We start from the raw sequence: 16,486 nt of genomic DNA, 5'->3' as shown, positions 1-16,486 counted from the left end.
GCGGTGCGCGTGCGCGCGCAGCTGGCGGCCGGCCGCGCGCACTCTCCCAGGCTTCCCAGGGAATCCAGCGGCAGCAGGAAGAGGCGCTTCCCCGCGCACGCGCAGCTGGCCGGGCGGGCGCGCGCTGAGCCGCGGCGGCGGGAGGGAGGGAGGGGAGGGGGGAGGGGAGGGAAGCTGCTGAGGTAAAGTTAGGGGGAGAGAGAGACTCCGTCAGCCAAGCGAGAGCCGGGGAAGCTCGGCGGCCGCCATTACTGAGCCGAGAGCGCCGGGGAGGGAACGGAGAGGTGGGACGGGGCCGCGGCGGCCGGGAGCGCTCGGGAGCTGCGGGCCGGAGAGCGGAGAGAGCCCCGCGGGGAGGAAAAGCCGCCGGGGGCGCCGGCGAGGAGAGAGCGTCCCGGGAATGCTGCCGCTCCCGCCGCTGCCGAGGAGCCGGATCCCGACGGCGCGAGGTGAGGGGAGGAATCCGGTCCCGTGGGACTGGCCCGGCCCGGAGCGGGGCGGCCGGCCCGGCAGGCGGAAGGGGAGTGGGGGAAGGAGGCGGCTGCAGCCCGGCGAGCTGGTGCGGCGGCCGCTGGCTGTAACCAGTTCAAAGGGCTGGGGCTGGCGTGGGGAGAGGGGAGCCGGCCCCCCCCCCTCCTTCTTTCCCTCCCTCCCTCCCCGCTCGGCCCCCTCGGCACCTCCACGCGAGGGAGGGGAGGCAGGGAGGGCAGGGAGCGGGGTGCCTGGTCCCAGACAGGTGATGAAGGCCTGAGCAATGGGAGGGTCTGAGCCTGCTGTACGAGGCTGCCAGCTGGTCACGGCTCTCCAGGGAGGGAGGAAGGCAGGAAGGGGAGCTTCCCTGCTCCTCTCTTCTTCCTTCCTCATTCCCTTCTTCCCCCTACTCCTCTAGCTTCCTCCCTTCTTCCATTCCCACTGCCTTTTTTTTCTCCCTTCTTTTCTGCTCTCCTTTCTCTGTACTTCTTTTCCTCCTCGTCGCCCCCTTTTACTCATTCTCGTCTTCTCTGCTATTTTCCTTCTCTACTGAATTTGAACAGTTGTCAGCTCCTCTCCTCCTTCTTTTCACCTTCAAATATTGCTTGATATTAAATTTCAGAAAACTTCACTCTCCTAATGATGTGTGTGCATTTCTGTTTTTCCACCAGGTGGATTTTAAGGCTTTGAAATAGGGTAGCCAGTTGCAGTGTTGCAGCTTTCAAGCATTTTGAATCCCTTCAACCAGCATAACCTTTAGACTCTCTCCACCCAAGGAAAGCACCAGAGATATACAGATATAATGCCACAGTGTTGTAAATACAGGACATACGGAGTATAAACCACTGTTTTAATTAAAAATAGAAGAAAGAGCGTTTACTTATAAAAGGAAGACATACTTGTCACCTTCCCCCCAGAATCCACCCCACCCTTCCTCTGTACCCCTCTTTTACCTCTCCTGTATCGCTTTTGATATCAGCGTGGAATATTTCCTTAATAAGTAGGAGGGAAACATTTTTTATCTAGACCAAAATAGGCCTGTGGGGGTATGTGTGTATTCTTTAGTTTAGTGTTATGCAGATAACTGGAGGATTTTTTTTTTCCTCAATAAAAATCCTTGACAGAAATTTAAAAACTCTTCACTGCAGAGTAAAGACAGTAAAGAGAGAACAGTGTTTGCTGGTCAATTGAACGTCCATTTTAAACCTGTGCATTGAAGCCAGTTACAGCACTGATACTTGTAGACTTGTTTCATAAATGAATGAGGTAGGTAGGTTTTTTCTGTTGTGTGCCGTCTTACCTTCCTGAGGTTCTTCAGTATGAGAGCTGTTTTCAGCAGAGACATCAGTGACCAGTTAAGAGCTTTCTCAATCCATCCGTATTTAAAATTTATAGTACATATCTAAAATGAGCACGTTACAAATACTCATCCAGGTGCATTTTTAAGGGTTTATTTTCCTTTGTGCTTCTTTGAAAATTATTTTTAAGAGGTGCTAAAATTCTTAGAATTCTATTTATAGTACTCTGCTGAAACTCAGTGTTGCTATAGTTTAGGAGTTATGGTGTAAATATGGTAGTCTTTTAAAAGATTCTATAGTACTTAAAGTATCAGAAATTCTTTAAGCATTTGTTGCTTTGTCACTGGCTTGTTTTAGTATAAGAAGTTCCTTTTATGCTTGGAACGTACTGAGCTTAAATAGTGTGCATTTTTTAAAAAGTATCTCTATATAAAGCAGCTGCCAACATTGTAAAAATGTAAATAATTGCAACCAAATGCCTACCGCTCCCTGGTATTGGACTTTATTTTAGCTAAGGTGTTGCATGTGTAATGTAATCCAATTAAATACTTTAGACTCAGACTAAATTGTTTTAAAATGCTATATTTAGCACTAACAGAATCAAATGCTGCACATGTTTTTGAGGTTAAAGATAAAAGGTGCTTTCCTAAAGCCGTAGGTGTTTTTCCGTGTGCAAACTTTGTAGGAAAGAAAAGCACTGATCGTAATAATAGATTGTTCTGTATAAGTTTCCCCTTTGGGACTTGTTATTTGACTTGATGGTGCAAAAATAATTCTGTTCTGTTTAATAAAGGTACTGAAAGAAGGCTGACAGTGTCTTAAGACTTGCAAAAGGACTTTCTCAACAGAAAATAAATCCCATGTACTGGCATCCTTCAGGAATATTTGACATAAAACTTCAAAACACTCCACATCACTATTTCTAGTAGACTAATATGTGGCGTGTTCTTAAGATTCGACGTAGAAGGCATCCTTCAGGGATGGTACTGTCTGACCTGTACCGAAAGAGTGGAAGTTTGTGAAGCCAAATACTCAGCCTTAGGTTGTGCTGGCGTAGCTATGCCGGTGAGCAAACTGGAAGCAGTCACGTTTATGGATGTGACGTAGCCTGTCAGAGTTAAGCCGGTGATGCCTTCTCTCTGTGCGGTAACGAGAGAGTGCTGCTCTTTTCCAGCGGAGCTGCCGTGGTTCGGGCAGCGAGTTCACCGCCCGGGCCGCGCCGCGCCGCGCCGCGCCGCGCCGCACCGCACCGCCCGCTCCCGCCGCGCCGCCGCCAGGGGGCTTTGCGAGCGCCCCGCCGCGGGGGGGGCCGGGCCGGGGCCGCCTGGCTTCTCCCTCCTGGCGGGGTCTTGGAAGCGGGTAGCGTGGTGCTGGACCTTGTTTTTAAAGCACTCCGGCGTACTCGGAACGGTCATTAAAAAGTTTAGTTTCAGGTACTCCCGGTAACACTGGGAATTCTGTATTAGGACTGTCAGCATTTTTTTTTCCCCGATGTCTGTGTTATTTCTAACTTAATGGACGCACAATGCTCTTAATAATTTTTTTCTTTTTTTTTTTCCTTTTTTTCCCCATGAGAATTTTTAGCCTAAAGATCGGTGTCAGTGAGCTGGAATATTCTTGGGTTTTTTTTTCATTAGTTTTTAAAAGTACTTTTAAAGGTATTAAATTTTACAGATTATTGTTTGAATCCTCTCATCACTTCCTTATATTTATGGTTTTTAATGAAATAGTTAAAGAAAAATGTGTTCAGAATTCCTCACAGGAAAATCTGAAGCAATGGTAGTGAAGTTATTTTGAATGTGAGTATTAACTGTGCTTTTCTAGCCGCTAACACCTATTGGAAGCTGAGTTAATTAATCTGTGGCTAGTTCTGCACATTACATTTTGTCGTAAATTATAGTTTTTTCTTTGGCTTTGAGTTACAATTCCCACCCATTTTTGCAGTTTTGCATCAGTTGACATACAAGCGTACGAGAAGAATGTTTGCATTTAAAAAAGTAAAACCAATACCTGCATGCACAATTTTGGAAATGTGTATATTGTTGCATCGTGGTATTAATTTACATTGGCTAATTATTATGCACAATATTATTTACTGCTTACATACAGCTTTTCACTTGCTCATTTCATAATTTAAGAAAGAAGTGTTCTCATTTTACACAGGTGAAAATTACACATATCGCTTGTACAAGGTCAAACAACAAACTACGGTTTGAATTAAATCTCAGAACTTATGATGTTGGACCCTGGATTCTATACTGCAGTTCCTCATCAAGCAAAATAACATGAAATGATCCAGATAGGTGGACTGGTGACATCTGTTGAAGTTGCTGCTGCCAGGATGTAAATTTTTCTTTTTGCAGGAAATGCATTTGAGCCCTTTTTCTGTCTTTGCCTTGATCCCTCATTCTTCATCTGCTTCTATCTTTATCAGTTCTTTCTTGGGTTTCCTTTGTAAAATTTCTCCATTAGTTCTTTTGTGTTCTTCCTGAATAACTTTGTAAATAAGCTTGATCAGGTAGTCTTGCACTAAGAAGCTTCTCTGAGGAGTATGGATATCTTTAGTAGGAGCTTCTCCTGTGCGAAAAGAATTGAGAGTTTATTTTTTCCTGTTAACATGTATTATTTCCTTTGCTGTTAAAATATAGGCTTTGAACCTATATTGTGTACTCTCAGATATTCAGAAATCTGTAGATAAGTAACTGGAGAGGCTTGAGTTCAGACTGGTGCAATGCTGGTAATTTGAACCTTTGCAGTTTACCTGTTTATTGTACCTTGATCTAATTTGTGTCAGTTGTTTTTTTGTTTGGTTGGTTTTTTTTTGTGAACAGCAACAATGATAATAGATGTCCCTTGGAATGCAAGATTCCAGCTAAAGAATTACGTTTTGTTTTGAATTTAGAAAGAAAGTTTATGCCTTGATTTAATTTTAGGTGATACACTGAAAATCTTCAGAGTATTGTTATTAATAGGAGAAATTTAATAAACTTAGTAAGAACTAAGAGCTTTGAACTTATGTTTTTAAACACAGTTTTGCATTGATCTGTAATATGAAGCTGGGTAGCCACTTTTTAATCTTTTTTTAATAAACTGATTGCTTTGCTTTTGTATGTAAATAATTATCTAGGCTACATAAATCCTTTAGGGATGGTAGTTGGCCATCATACTAACTGAATCTGAAATGAACAACGGTTGGGGTAATCCATTCTCATCCTTCATTTACTTAGCATGACTAATCACTATACCATTTAAACTGTATTCCTTTTCAGTCAGAGTATCACTATTGAAGACATTTCAAGGCATTGTCCTTTACTATCTTGTTATTGCTTGATTGAGCTTATTTCCTCATAACCAGTCTGAGTCTTTTTTTCCTAATGTTGGCTGGTACTTGTGGAATTTTATCAGGGAGCATTGTATTTACCCTTATTTATAAATTAGAATTTCAAGTATGGTTACTTAATTAAGATTACCAGCGCTTGTGAATGCAAGAATACTGGCATGTTAGTAAAGAGGACAGGGCACATTATGTGGCTAGGACCTCAACAGACTTTAGTGAGTTGAAATTGATAAGGTGGCGTTGGTGTACTCCATGTCTGGTTTAGTTTCTAAAAAGGGTTTTGATTTGAAGAGAAGTTTTTGTTTTGTTTTGTTTTTAATTCTTCTTTGAATGAAAAAGATACCTCTTGGTAAATACTGAATGAGAAGTAAAAACATTACATTAAACTGTATCAACATCAGAGTTTTTTACTGGTTCTTGAAGTGAAAATGATTGAATTATTATTCTGGTATGTTTTGGGTAGAGCTGCAATTACTGATGTGCTGATAGGTCTTGGAATTCAGATACCATACTAAATATTTTCCAATGCCAAGTTTTGGTTCTCAAAAAGTGTGAAGTGAGGGGTGACTTGGTATAAAAGCTTACTGTCAGCAGTAACCTGAATCCAGATCTGTAACTTCCTTGGAATCATGGTCTTTGATATTTGAAAGTGCTGTGCATTTGAAAGTCATCCTACAGACTCCTCAGTGCTATCTAACGTGTTTGAATTTACTTTGTGATCCGCTGTAGAGGTCACAGTAACTTTCTGTTGGTGTGTTCATATACTCTGCAAAGCAGACTAGACTGTGGTGGTGCTTTTTTTCATGTGTGATTTTCTTTGCTTGACCAGCTAATTTACAAACACTATCACAGGAATTTATACTAATCCTGAAAAATACTGGTCCATAAACTGTTGCATCTAAACAACGTTTCAGAGTGAGTAAAGGACTGTGGGAAAACATTCTTACTTTCCCCATTGGTGTTGTGTGCAGCTGCTTAAATAGTTGCTGGTCATGAGCAATTCTGTAGAGTCTTTCAGACAACATTTCTTCTTCAGCCGTGTTAGGTCTGCAGATGGTAAACATGTTTAGGTTCAGAAAGTGGTTTTGGAAGACATTCATAAATACTCAGAGTATTTATCTGTAAGTTACTTTCTTGGCTATGGACCCAGCTACAAGTTCCTGTGCAGCCACAATTACAAAATAATGATATGTGAATAACTATTTCAGTATTTATTAGTTGCTAATAATATGGCATTCTATGCTAATGTTTAGAATTCGTCTCAGAAGACTTCGGGAGACAGATGTTTGAAAATAGGGCTTTCTCTTGCCTCTTAATGCTTCTAGCTGATCTTGTGGAGGCCTGTCTTTGAGCTTGCTTTCTGTTCTGACAGAGTGTGCATTGCAAAATGGCTGGTGTCCCTCTCCCCCAAGCCCCAGATCCATTCTTGCACACAGAGACACTTTTCTCTCTGTTGGTCTGTTCTTCCACATACTCTTCCTTAGAGCTGGATAATGTTTCCTCGTGTGCAACTATCTGCTCTGCCTACCTAGCTGGGGACGTAGAGGAGTGCCACAGCTAGGAAGCAAGGGTAGGGTGTATGACTTACCTTCTGTCTTTTCTTTCAAGTGACAGAGTTTAGCTTTGCAGCTAGACCGGGCTTAGTGCAGGACTGATAGCCTGCTGCCCAATGATTTGGGTGGTGTTTAGTATCACAAGTTGAGAACTGCGGTATTATTGTGGTACTTGTATATTGCTTGTTGCTATTGCTGGAGCTTTTTTGTGTGGAAGGAAGTTAGGCTTAGATTTTTTTTCAATTAGCTGTAGTGTTCTGAAAGCAAAGTGGAATTACTAAGAATATAATTGTAAGTGATAAAACAAGAAAAAGCTCTGCCAGACCTTCCTGATGTTATGTTTAGCGCATATACAGCATGGTACTGTATCTTGCTTTAAAATGACAAGTTTCCTTAGTTAAAAGTGGCTTACATCATGATCCAGTGGCTTCAAGTGCCTTTCTTTTCCTGCGTCTTAATATAAGAATGTCACTGTCCTGACATTCAAAGTCTAGGGTTTGTGTGGATGCAAACTGAAGAAGTTCTGTGGAAGAGAATTATGTTTTTAGTTACTTTGTCGCAGCATCCCTACTATAAAAGCGCTACTTATCAAGGTTGTACTAATAATTTGTATCCTAGTTGAGAATTTACAATCTGAAAATATAATTATCCTTTCAGTTTCTGATTTGTCACAGTCTATGAGACCTTTTAACTTAGAAATCTGTACTACAGGCAAAAAGATTTTTGAGCCAGACTGTACTTTTTTCTAGCAGTAAAATATATATACATATGTTTAGACATACACTCATTTTACAGATTTTGTACTTACTGACTATACCAACTTCATCTTAACAAAACTGTGTTCTAGATATTTTAAAATTCCAAATTCTTCTACACGTGATCAGTGATTTTTGTATCTCACATTTTGTGTGTTACCTGAGATGCTATATTAATTTTTTTCGGAAGAGACTTCTGCAACCTATGTGTTGTTAAAGTACCAAGTTAAACTTATTAAATCACAGTCACTTAAGAAGAATTGTGCCCTCTCTGTCCCATGAATCAATAGCTGTGTTTACAGAATTTAAACTGTCTTAAGTTTAGAGGAAGACGAGCTTGAGCTCTGAGTTCTGTTTGTGGACTTAAAATGAGGAAAACAGTCCTCATGCCTAGCTGAAGTGTCGGACCTTCTCTGATTGCTACTTCTGCTTTCATAATTTTGAAATTATTAATGAATCTTGCTTTTTTTTGGTTTACAGATCCCTCAGGGAAGGACTTACTGAAGGACACTGTTTGAATGTGTGATGTTACTGCAGGAAGATCGCAGCAGGATAATCATCTTGCTTTGCACCTTGTTTTCCTAAGGGTAAGTTTGAGCTTTAGGTCTTCATAATTTTGTGTTTAAGGGGGGAGGTGGGTGAATAAGTACAAAACGATACATCTGATTTTCTTTATAACTACATTTGGAAATTTAAAAGCCTGTACAGACAAGGTCCTGTGGTGTGACAGTAGAAGGTCAGAGATTCTTCCTGCAGTGATGTCATACACTCTGTGTCTTGTGTAGTTCTTTAGAATTTTTCTATTTAAACATAGAAACACTCTGTTATTTTCAATCTGAACACTGAAATTAGTTGTGGAAATCAAAGAACCCCTCCTTTGAGTCTGTAACAAAGATGAAGGCAGGGGGGCCATGAATTGGACTATTTTCAATTTGTTATAGCAGAGTTAAGCAGGTTGAAGTAAGGTATTTGAACTAACTTACCATGAAGTTCCAGTGTGTGTGTTTTAAAACTGTACAAAACTATAAAGTACCTTTAAATTAGTGGTTTACTGAAAAGAAAAATCTTCCATTTGGGGAGTGATTTAATAATGATTACATATTAAATGTGAAGCCATTACGATGTCAGGATGTTACCAGGTTACTACTAAATTAACATAGATTCCGTTCTGTGACTTTGCTTTGTACAGTCAGTGCAGAGTAGAAACTGTATAAAAAATGAAAAGAAAACCACAATGTTTTAAAATATCTTTAGTAATTCAGCTCCCACTATGGTGAAAATCTTCCATGTCAGAAATTCTGTGAGAAATTGTGTTTGTTTTCACTTTCTCGGTGTCCCATTTCACCTTCCTCTTTGTACTTACTCACTTAAAGATGTATTGATTTGACAAAACATTTATTGCTGGCAGAGGAAGAACCTGTGCTATGTGAGGATGTAGAGTATCTGAAAGTATTGATTGTTTCTTATAAACTAGTTGCAGATTGACAGGGTCTTTCTGATTAAATGAAATAATCCCATGGATGGAGATTTTTGTGGTCTAGTTTAGTTCGCGTCAATTCTGTATTGTGCTGTGGTAAACGGAAAACATTTTATAGTAGAAGTGCTGACTGAGCTTCTCATTCTAATAGTTTGAATGATGCTACTATGATAAGCTTTGCTTTAGAAAGAAAACACTGGGCTTATTTGTAGTAATATAAACACTGCTTGTGAAGGATTTACTTTTGCTAAGTATTTTTATTCCCAGAGCCATTTTCTATTAGCTCTAAATCCTGTGTTTTAAGAATATAAAAAATACAGTGGAAACAGTAAAACTCAAAATTTAAAATACAGATTCTCATTCTGAATGTGCTTTTGAGTACAGTGATTTAAACAAACAAACAAAAAATTCCTAAAACACAGCATAAAAGTTTCAGTTCTTGTAATATGAAAACTCTCAAGTATAAGATTTACACCGAGTTTACTCTTGATCTTGTAATGAAATTCATGCTTTGCTGAAAAAGCTACTTTCCTTGACTGTGATTTCTGTAACTGAAAGCTGGTTTTATATGTATGGGTTCTATTATTTTATATTTTGGTCAATTAATTTAATTAGATACTGTTACATAAATACTGTGTTTCTGATGAGAACATCAGTTCTCTATTTTTAAGTACTAGTAAGTTGGAAAGCTCTGTTGACCAGGCATTGATTCTATACAAGGTATTAAAGATTTCAATATTTTTATCTTCTGTTGCAACTTTTAGTGATACAAATACTTTTTTTACTGCTGCATGTCTTCAAACATGTTTTAGCAGTCATGAAGTAGTTTTACAAGTATTAAAGCAGATTTTGAGACCTTTTTGGATGACAGTTGATACGGTTTTGTTGGGTTTTTTTTTGTTTGTTTTTTTTTTAAACTAAAGGAGGTTACTACAGTACTATTCTCAACAAATTGTTGCCAAGAATGACAAAATACCTAACTAATAAAGCTGAGATATTGAAACTTTAGTTTCAATATTTGATGCTTGTTATACCTCTTCCTTTGTATTAGGGCTGTTTGCAGGTTTTGTTTTGTTTATTTTCATAACATTAGAGTCCTGTAGGAAGTACTTCTGGATGACCTCTGGAGCTCATCTTGTCCAGCCCTCCTGCACAAGCAAGGTCACCTAGAGCAGGTTGTTCAGGACCATGTCTGGGCAGCTTTTGAGGATGTCTGAGGATGGAGCCTTTACAACCTCTCTGGGCAACCTGTGCCAGTGCTCAGTCACCCTCACAATAAAAAAGTATTTCCTGATGTTCATGTGGCACCTCCTGTGTTTCAGTCAGTGCCTCTTGCCTCTTTTCCTGTCACTGGATGCCACTGGAAAGAGTCTGACTCTGTCATCTTTGCACCTTTCCTCCAAGTATTTGAACACATTGATGAGATCCCCCCTGAGCCTTCTCTTCTCCAGACTAAACAGTTTCAGCTCTCCCAGCCTTTCCTCATAAGAGAGATGCTTTAGTCCCTTAATCAGCTTAGTGGCCTGTTACTGGACTCTGTGTCCTTCTTGTACTGCAGAACTGGACACAGTGCATCAGGTGTGACCTTACCAGTCTAATGCTGCCTGGGATACCATTAGCCTTGTTTGCCAGAAGTGCACATTGCTGACTTGTGTTCAACTTGCTGTCCACTGGGATCCCCAGGTCTTTTTCTGCAAAGCTGCTTTCCAGCCAGTTGGCTCCCAGTGTATGCTGTTATATGAGGTTGTTCCTCCCTGATTGCAGGACACAAAGTTGCCGTGCACAAAGTTCCTGTCGGCCCATGTCTTCAGCCTCTTGAGGTCTCCCTCAAAGGCAGCACAACCTTCTGGTGCGTCAGCTGCTCCTCCCAATTTTGTCATCAGCAAACTTACTAAGGGTACACTCTACCCCATCATCCAAGTCATTGATGAAGATGTTGAACAGTACTGGACCCAGTATTGGCCCCTGGAGTACACTGCTAGTTATTGGCCCCCAACTAGACTTCATACCACTGATCACAACCTACTGGGCCCAGTCATTTAGCCATTCAATTTTTTATGTTTTCCTCATAATGTAATAGTTCATAAGACAGTAAATATCTTTCAATTTGCAATATGTATGTAAGCAAAGTCTTCTGATTAATAACTAAGAATTAGTGAAAATCGTTATATTGACAACAGTTTCAATAAGGCCACTGGAACCTGTTATAATTCTCAGGAAATTTGAGTGTAGATATAGTAATTTTTGTTTACAGTTATTAAAAGTTTTTGTTTTTTTCCTTAGAGACAGAAGGAATGATACTACATTGTAATTCTAAAATCTCAGACATAAGTCTTGTTTTTCTGTACCTAGTATCTATGAAAATATTTGTATTTTTCTGTGGAATTCAGGTTAGAAACATCTCCTTAAATGCAGTTTACTTTTAATATACAAATAAAGTAGTTTACTTCTGCACATATGTAGTGATTGAGGCACATTGCCAACTTCCTGGTTTTATTGCTTCTTATTTTGAAAGTTTCTTTAGTGCAACCTAAAACCAAACCCACAAATGCATGCAAAAGTAGTGTTATTCACGCAAGTAAGCAGGCTGTCTGATGACATTATGAGTGTGAATAGAAGTATGTGTGTGTGAATATTGGGTAGAGTTTAGAGTTCTTGGCTTGTATTTATCATTGTGAAAAACGCTTTCCAGTTCCTAGTGCCCATAAGCTGTGAAGGAAAACAGTAATTTGGGATTTTGGGTGTGGTGGGTTTTTTTTTTTTTAAGTATGCTGATCAGCTATCAAAGTAAGTGATGATTTATTATCAAACTGTGCCTAAAACCTGTTTATTTTTAAATTTACAATATAAATAGCATTAACATGAATGCATTATGAGTTCAAGATCTCATTTAAAATAGTGGTAAAATTTTCATATACGTAGAAATCAATTTCAGGGTGAGCAAGCAAAAGTCCTTTTTAAAATCTCTCTGTCATGAATATTAGAAAGAAATACATACAGTCTTTAAATTTTTTTCCCCCTTCTTGTTTTCTTTAGGAAGATGGTGCTCCTCATCCTAGTTATCTGAGGTTCTCTCAATGACAAGCTAAAGCAAGAACAACTGAAAGCTATTTCTGGAACCCTGGATATACAACTTAAATTTGTAGGAACCTTTCCAGAATGAAAACCACATACAGTTACCTTGATAATTGCAAAAGGATGAGAGGAAAGTTATGATGGCAAAAAACAAAGAGCCACGTCCCCCATCTTATACTGTTAGTGTTGTTGGACTGTCTGGAACTGAAAAGGATAAAGGTAATTGTGGAGTTGGAAAGTCGTGTTTGTGCAATAGATTCGTTCGTTCAAAAGCAGATGAATATTATCCTGAGCATACCTCTGTGCTTAGCACAATTGACTTTGGAGGAAGAGTTGTTAACAATGATCACTTTTTGTACTGGGGTGACGTAACACAAAGTGGTGAGGATGGAATTGAGTGCAGAATTCATGTAATTGAACAGACTGAGTTCATTGATGATCAGACTTTCTTGCCTCATCGGAGTACGAATTTACAACCATATATAAAACGTGCAGCTGCCTCCAAACTGCAGTCAGCAGAAAAACTAATGTACATTTGCACAGATCAGCTAGGCTTGGAGCAAGACTTTGAGCAAAAACAAATGCCTGAAGGGAAATTAAGCATAGATGGGTTTTTATTGTGCATTGATGTAAGCCAAGGATGCAACAGGAAGTTCGACGATCAACTTAAGTTTGTGAATAATCTCTATATTCAGCTCTCAAAATCTAAAAAACCCATAATAATAGCAGCAACAAAATGTGATGAATGTGTGGATCATTATCTGCGAGAGGTTCAGGCCTTCGCTTCGAATAAGAAGAACCTTGTGGTAGTGGAAACATCGGCAAGATTCAACGTCAATGTTGAAACATGTTTTACTGCGCTGGTACAAATGATGGATAAAACTCGTGGTAAACCTAAAATAATCCCCTATCTGGATGCCTATAAAACTCAGAGACAGTTAGTTGTTACAGCAACAGATAAGTTTGAAAAACTTGTTCAAACTGTGAGAGACTATCATGCAACTTGGAAGACAGTCAGTAATAAACTGAAAAACCACCCTGATTATGAAGAGTACATAAATTTGGAAGGAACAAGAAAGGCCAAAAATACTTTTTCTAAACACATAGAGCAGCTTAAACAGGAACATATTAGAAAAAGAAAAGAAGAATATATTAATGCATTACCAAGAGCTCTTAATACTCTTCTGTCAAATCTTGACGAGATTGAACACTTGAGCTGGTCAGAAGCCTTGAAGTTAATGGAGAAAAGGCCTGACTTCCAGTCCTGTTTTGTAGTGCTTGAAAAAACACCCTGGGATGAAACTGACCATATAGATAAAGTGAATGACAGAAGGATTCCATTTGACCTTCTTGCTACGCTAGAGGCAGAAAAAGTTTATCAAAACCATGTGCAGCATCTTATATCTGAAAAAAGGAGGGTTGAAATGAAGGAGAAATTCAAGAAAACTCTTGAGAAGATCCAGTTCATTTCACCTGGACAGCCATGGGAAGAAGTTATATGTTTCGTTGTGGAGGACGAAGCATTCAAATACATCACTGATGCAGATAGTAAGGAAGTATATGGTAGGCATCAGAGGGAGATTGTTGAAAAAGCCAAAGAGGAGTTTCAGGAAATGCTTTTTGAACATTCAGAGCTGTTTTATGACCTGGATCTTAATGCAACACCAAGTTCAGATAAAATGAGCGAAATTCATGCAGTTCTGAGTGAAGAACCTAGATACAAAGCTTTACAGAAACTTGCACCTGATAGAGAATCTCTTCTGCTTAAACACATAGGATTTGTTTATCACCCAACTAAAGAAACTTGTCTCAGTGGCCAAAATTGCACGGACATTAAAGTAGAGCAGTTACTTGCCAACAGTCTTCTGCAACTAGACCATGGCCGCTCAAATTTATACCATGATAGTGCCAACATTGATAAAGTCAATCTCTTCATTTTGGGTAAAGATGGCCTTGCACAAGAACTGGCAAATGAAATTCGGACACAATCCACTGATGATGAATATGCATTAGATGGAAAAATCTATGAACTAGATCTTAGACCAGTTGATGCAAAATCCCCTTACCTATTGACTCAGTTGTGGACCTCAACCTTCAAGCCACACGGTTGTTTCTGTGTATTTAACTCTATTGAATCACTGAATTTTATTGGGGAGTGCATTGCAAAAATAAGGGCTGAAGCATCTCAGATAAGGAGAGACAAGTATATGGCTAATCTTCCATTTACATTAATACTGGCTAACCAGAGGGACAGTGTTAGCAAGAATCTACCTATTCTGAGACATCAGGGACAGCAATTGGCCAACAAATTACAGTGCCCTTTTGTAGATGTGCCTGCTGGTACATATCCACGCAAATTTAATGAGACCCAAATAAAACAAGCTCTGAGGGGAGTACTGGAAGCAGTTAAACACAATTTTGATGTTGTAAGTCCAGTTCCCACTATTAAAGATCTGTCAGAAGCTGACTTAAGAATCGTCATGTGTGCCATGTGCGGTGATCCGTTCAGTGTGGATCTGATTCTTTCACCCTTCCTTGACTCTCACTCCTGTAGTGCTGCTCAGGCTGGCCAGAATAATTCTTTGATGCTTGATAAAATAATAGGTGAAAAGAGGCGTCGAATACAGATAACAATATTATCGTATCATTCTTCAATTGGTGTAAGGAAAGATGAACTTGTTCACGGATATATACTGGTCTATTCTGCGAAGCGGAAGGCATCCATGGGAATGCTTCGGGCATTTCTTTCTGAAGTTCAGGATACAATTCCTGTCCAGTTAGTGGCCGTTACCGATAGTCAGGCAGACTTCTTTGAGAATGAAGCAATCAAGGAACTCATGACTGAAGGAGAACATATAGCAACAGAGATTACGGCTAAGTTTACAGCTTTGTATTCATTATCTCAGTATCATCGTCAAACTGAGGTTTTCACGTTGTTCTTCAGTGACGTATTGGAGAAGAAAAACATGATTGAAAGTTCTTATATGTCTGACAGCACAAGGGAAGCAACACATACAAGTGAAGATGTTTTTCCAAGATCTCCCAGAGGAAGTTCCCTTGACTATAATTATCCAGATTCAGAGGATGATACTGAAGGACCACCACCTTACAGTCCAATTGGTGATGATGTAAGGTTACTCCCAGCACCTAGTGACCGTTCAAAATACCGATTGGATTTGGAAGGAAATGAGTATCCTATTCATAGTACGCCACTCAATTGTCATGATCATGAACGCAACCATAAAGTGCCTCCTCCAATAAAACCGAAACCACTTGTTCCAAGAACAAATGTGAAAAAACTGGATCCTAACCTCCTGAAAACAATTGAGGCAGGTATTGGCAAAAACCCAAGGAAGCAACCTTCTCGAGTGCCTGCGGCACCACCAGAAGATATAGACCAATCTGACAACTATGCTGAACCTATTGACACTATTTTCAAGCATAAAGGCTTTGCAGACGACATCTATGCGGTTCCAGATGATAGTCAGAATCGTATTATTAAAGTTCGAAACTCAATTGTTATAAATACCCAAAGTGAGGAAGAAAATGGGTTTTCTGATAGAATATCTAAAAGTCATGGGGAAAGAAGGCCTTCAAAATACAAATATAAGTCTAAGACTCTGTTCAGCAAAGCTAAGTCTTACTATAGGAGAACACATTCGGATGCAAGTGATGATGAGGCTTTCACCACCTCTAAAACTAAAAGAAAAGGAAGACATCGTGGAAGTGAAGAAGACCCACTTCTTTCACCTGTTGAAACATGGAAGGGTGGCATAGATAACCCAGCTATTACATCGGATCAAGAATTGGATGAGAAAAAATTGAAAAAGAAAACGCACAAAGTGAAAGAAGATAAGAAGGTAAGTCAATTGATTTAAATTTTGTTTACAACTTCTTGTAAGAAGGGAAGAGTCAAAATATGCATGAGTTGCACCCTATTTTCAAGCAGGTGCTTTAAAATTTTGATGTGGCATTGTCTGATTTTTGTCCAAGTTTGTGCTTAACTAGCTCAGAACTAGCAAACCTGAGGGAATGGGGTGGTTTGTCTACCTAATCAGCTGTTCAATAAGTTTCAGTTCTTTTCACCTCTGTATGTACACGTGCAGTCTCCATGTGCGTAACTGAAAGCAAAATTTGGTCCAAAGATCCTTCTTTGTTAATAATACATATGTATATATATTATTTTTATTATTAAAGGGTGGAAAAAAAAAGCGCTACTTTATGAGTTCCTGGGTAGAGCTGGTTCTTTCAGTTCTTGCAATTCTGGCTGTTGGAATGAAGTTTAGGGCTGGTGAGTGAAAGGAGTGGTTTCTTTTTGATTCTCTGTTGTCTACCTGGAACTCTAAAAGAAGAACATGAGAAGGAAAAGTGGTTTTACTGACTGCTGCATTTTCCTAGTGTGGGCAAGCAAATAATCAAGTTGAAAGCTGTGCTACCTGTACAGTTCTCTATTCAAACAAAAAAAAGGGAACAGAATGCCTGCCCAGTGTGGGTTTCTAAATAATAATGTGGCATTCTGC

General features: G+C 39.5%; 1 protein-coding gene across 1 annotated transcript in view; it reads left to right on the top strand.

Annotated features, from left to right (window-relative positions):
* Nucleotides 1-219: 219 nt before the first annotated feature.
* ARHGAP5 (Rho GTPase activating protein 5) overlaps nucleotides 220-16,486 on the top strand; it is a 47,529-nt gene continuing 31,262 nt past the window's right edge. Inside the window, exons 1-3 of the mRNA XM_086748414.1 lie at nucleotides 220-449; nucleotides 7,895-8,001; nucleotides 11,928-15,826. Coding sequence (XP_086604540.1) covers nucleotides 12,104-15,826 — 3,723 coding nt within the window. The 5' untranslated portion in view covers nucleotides 220-449; nucleotides 7,895-8,001; nucleotides 11,928-12,103. The remainder of the gene's footprint in view (nucleotides 450-7,894; nucleotides 8,002-11,927; nucleotides 15,827-16,486) is intronic.

Source organism: Chlamydotis macqueenii, chromosome 5, assembly GCF_036417535.1.
Source record: "Chlamydotis macqueenii isolate bChlMac1 chromosome 5, bChlMac1.mat, whole genome shotgun sequence".
In the NCBI taxonomy this organism is placed as follows: Eukaryota; Metazoa; Chordata; class Aves; order Otidiformes; family Otididae; genus Chlamydotis; species Chlamydotis macqueenii.
Note: the sequence above shows the minus strand (reverse complement) of the source record. Positions and strands in the feature narration are given on the sequence as shown.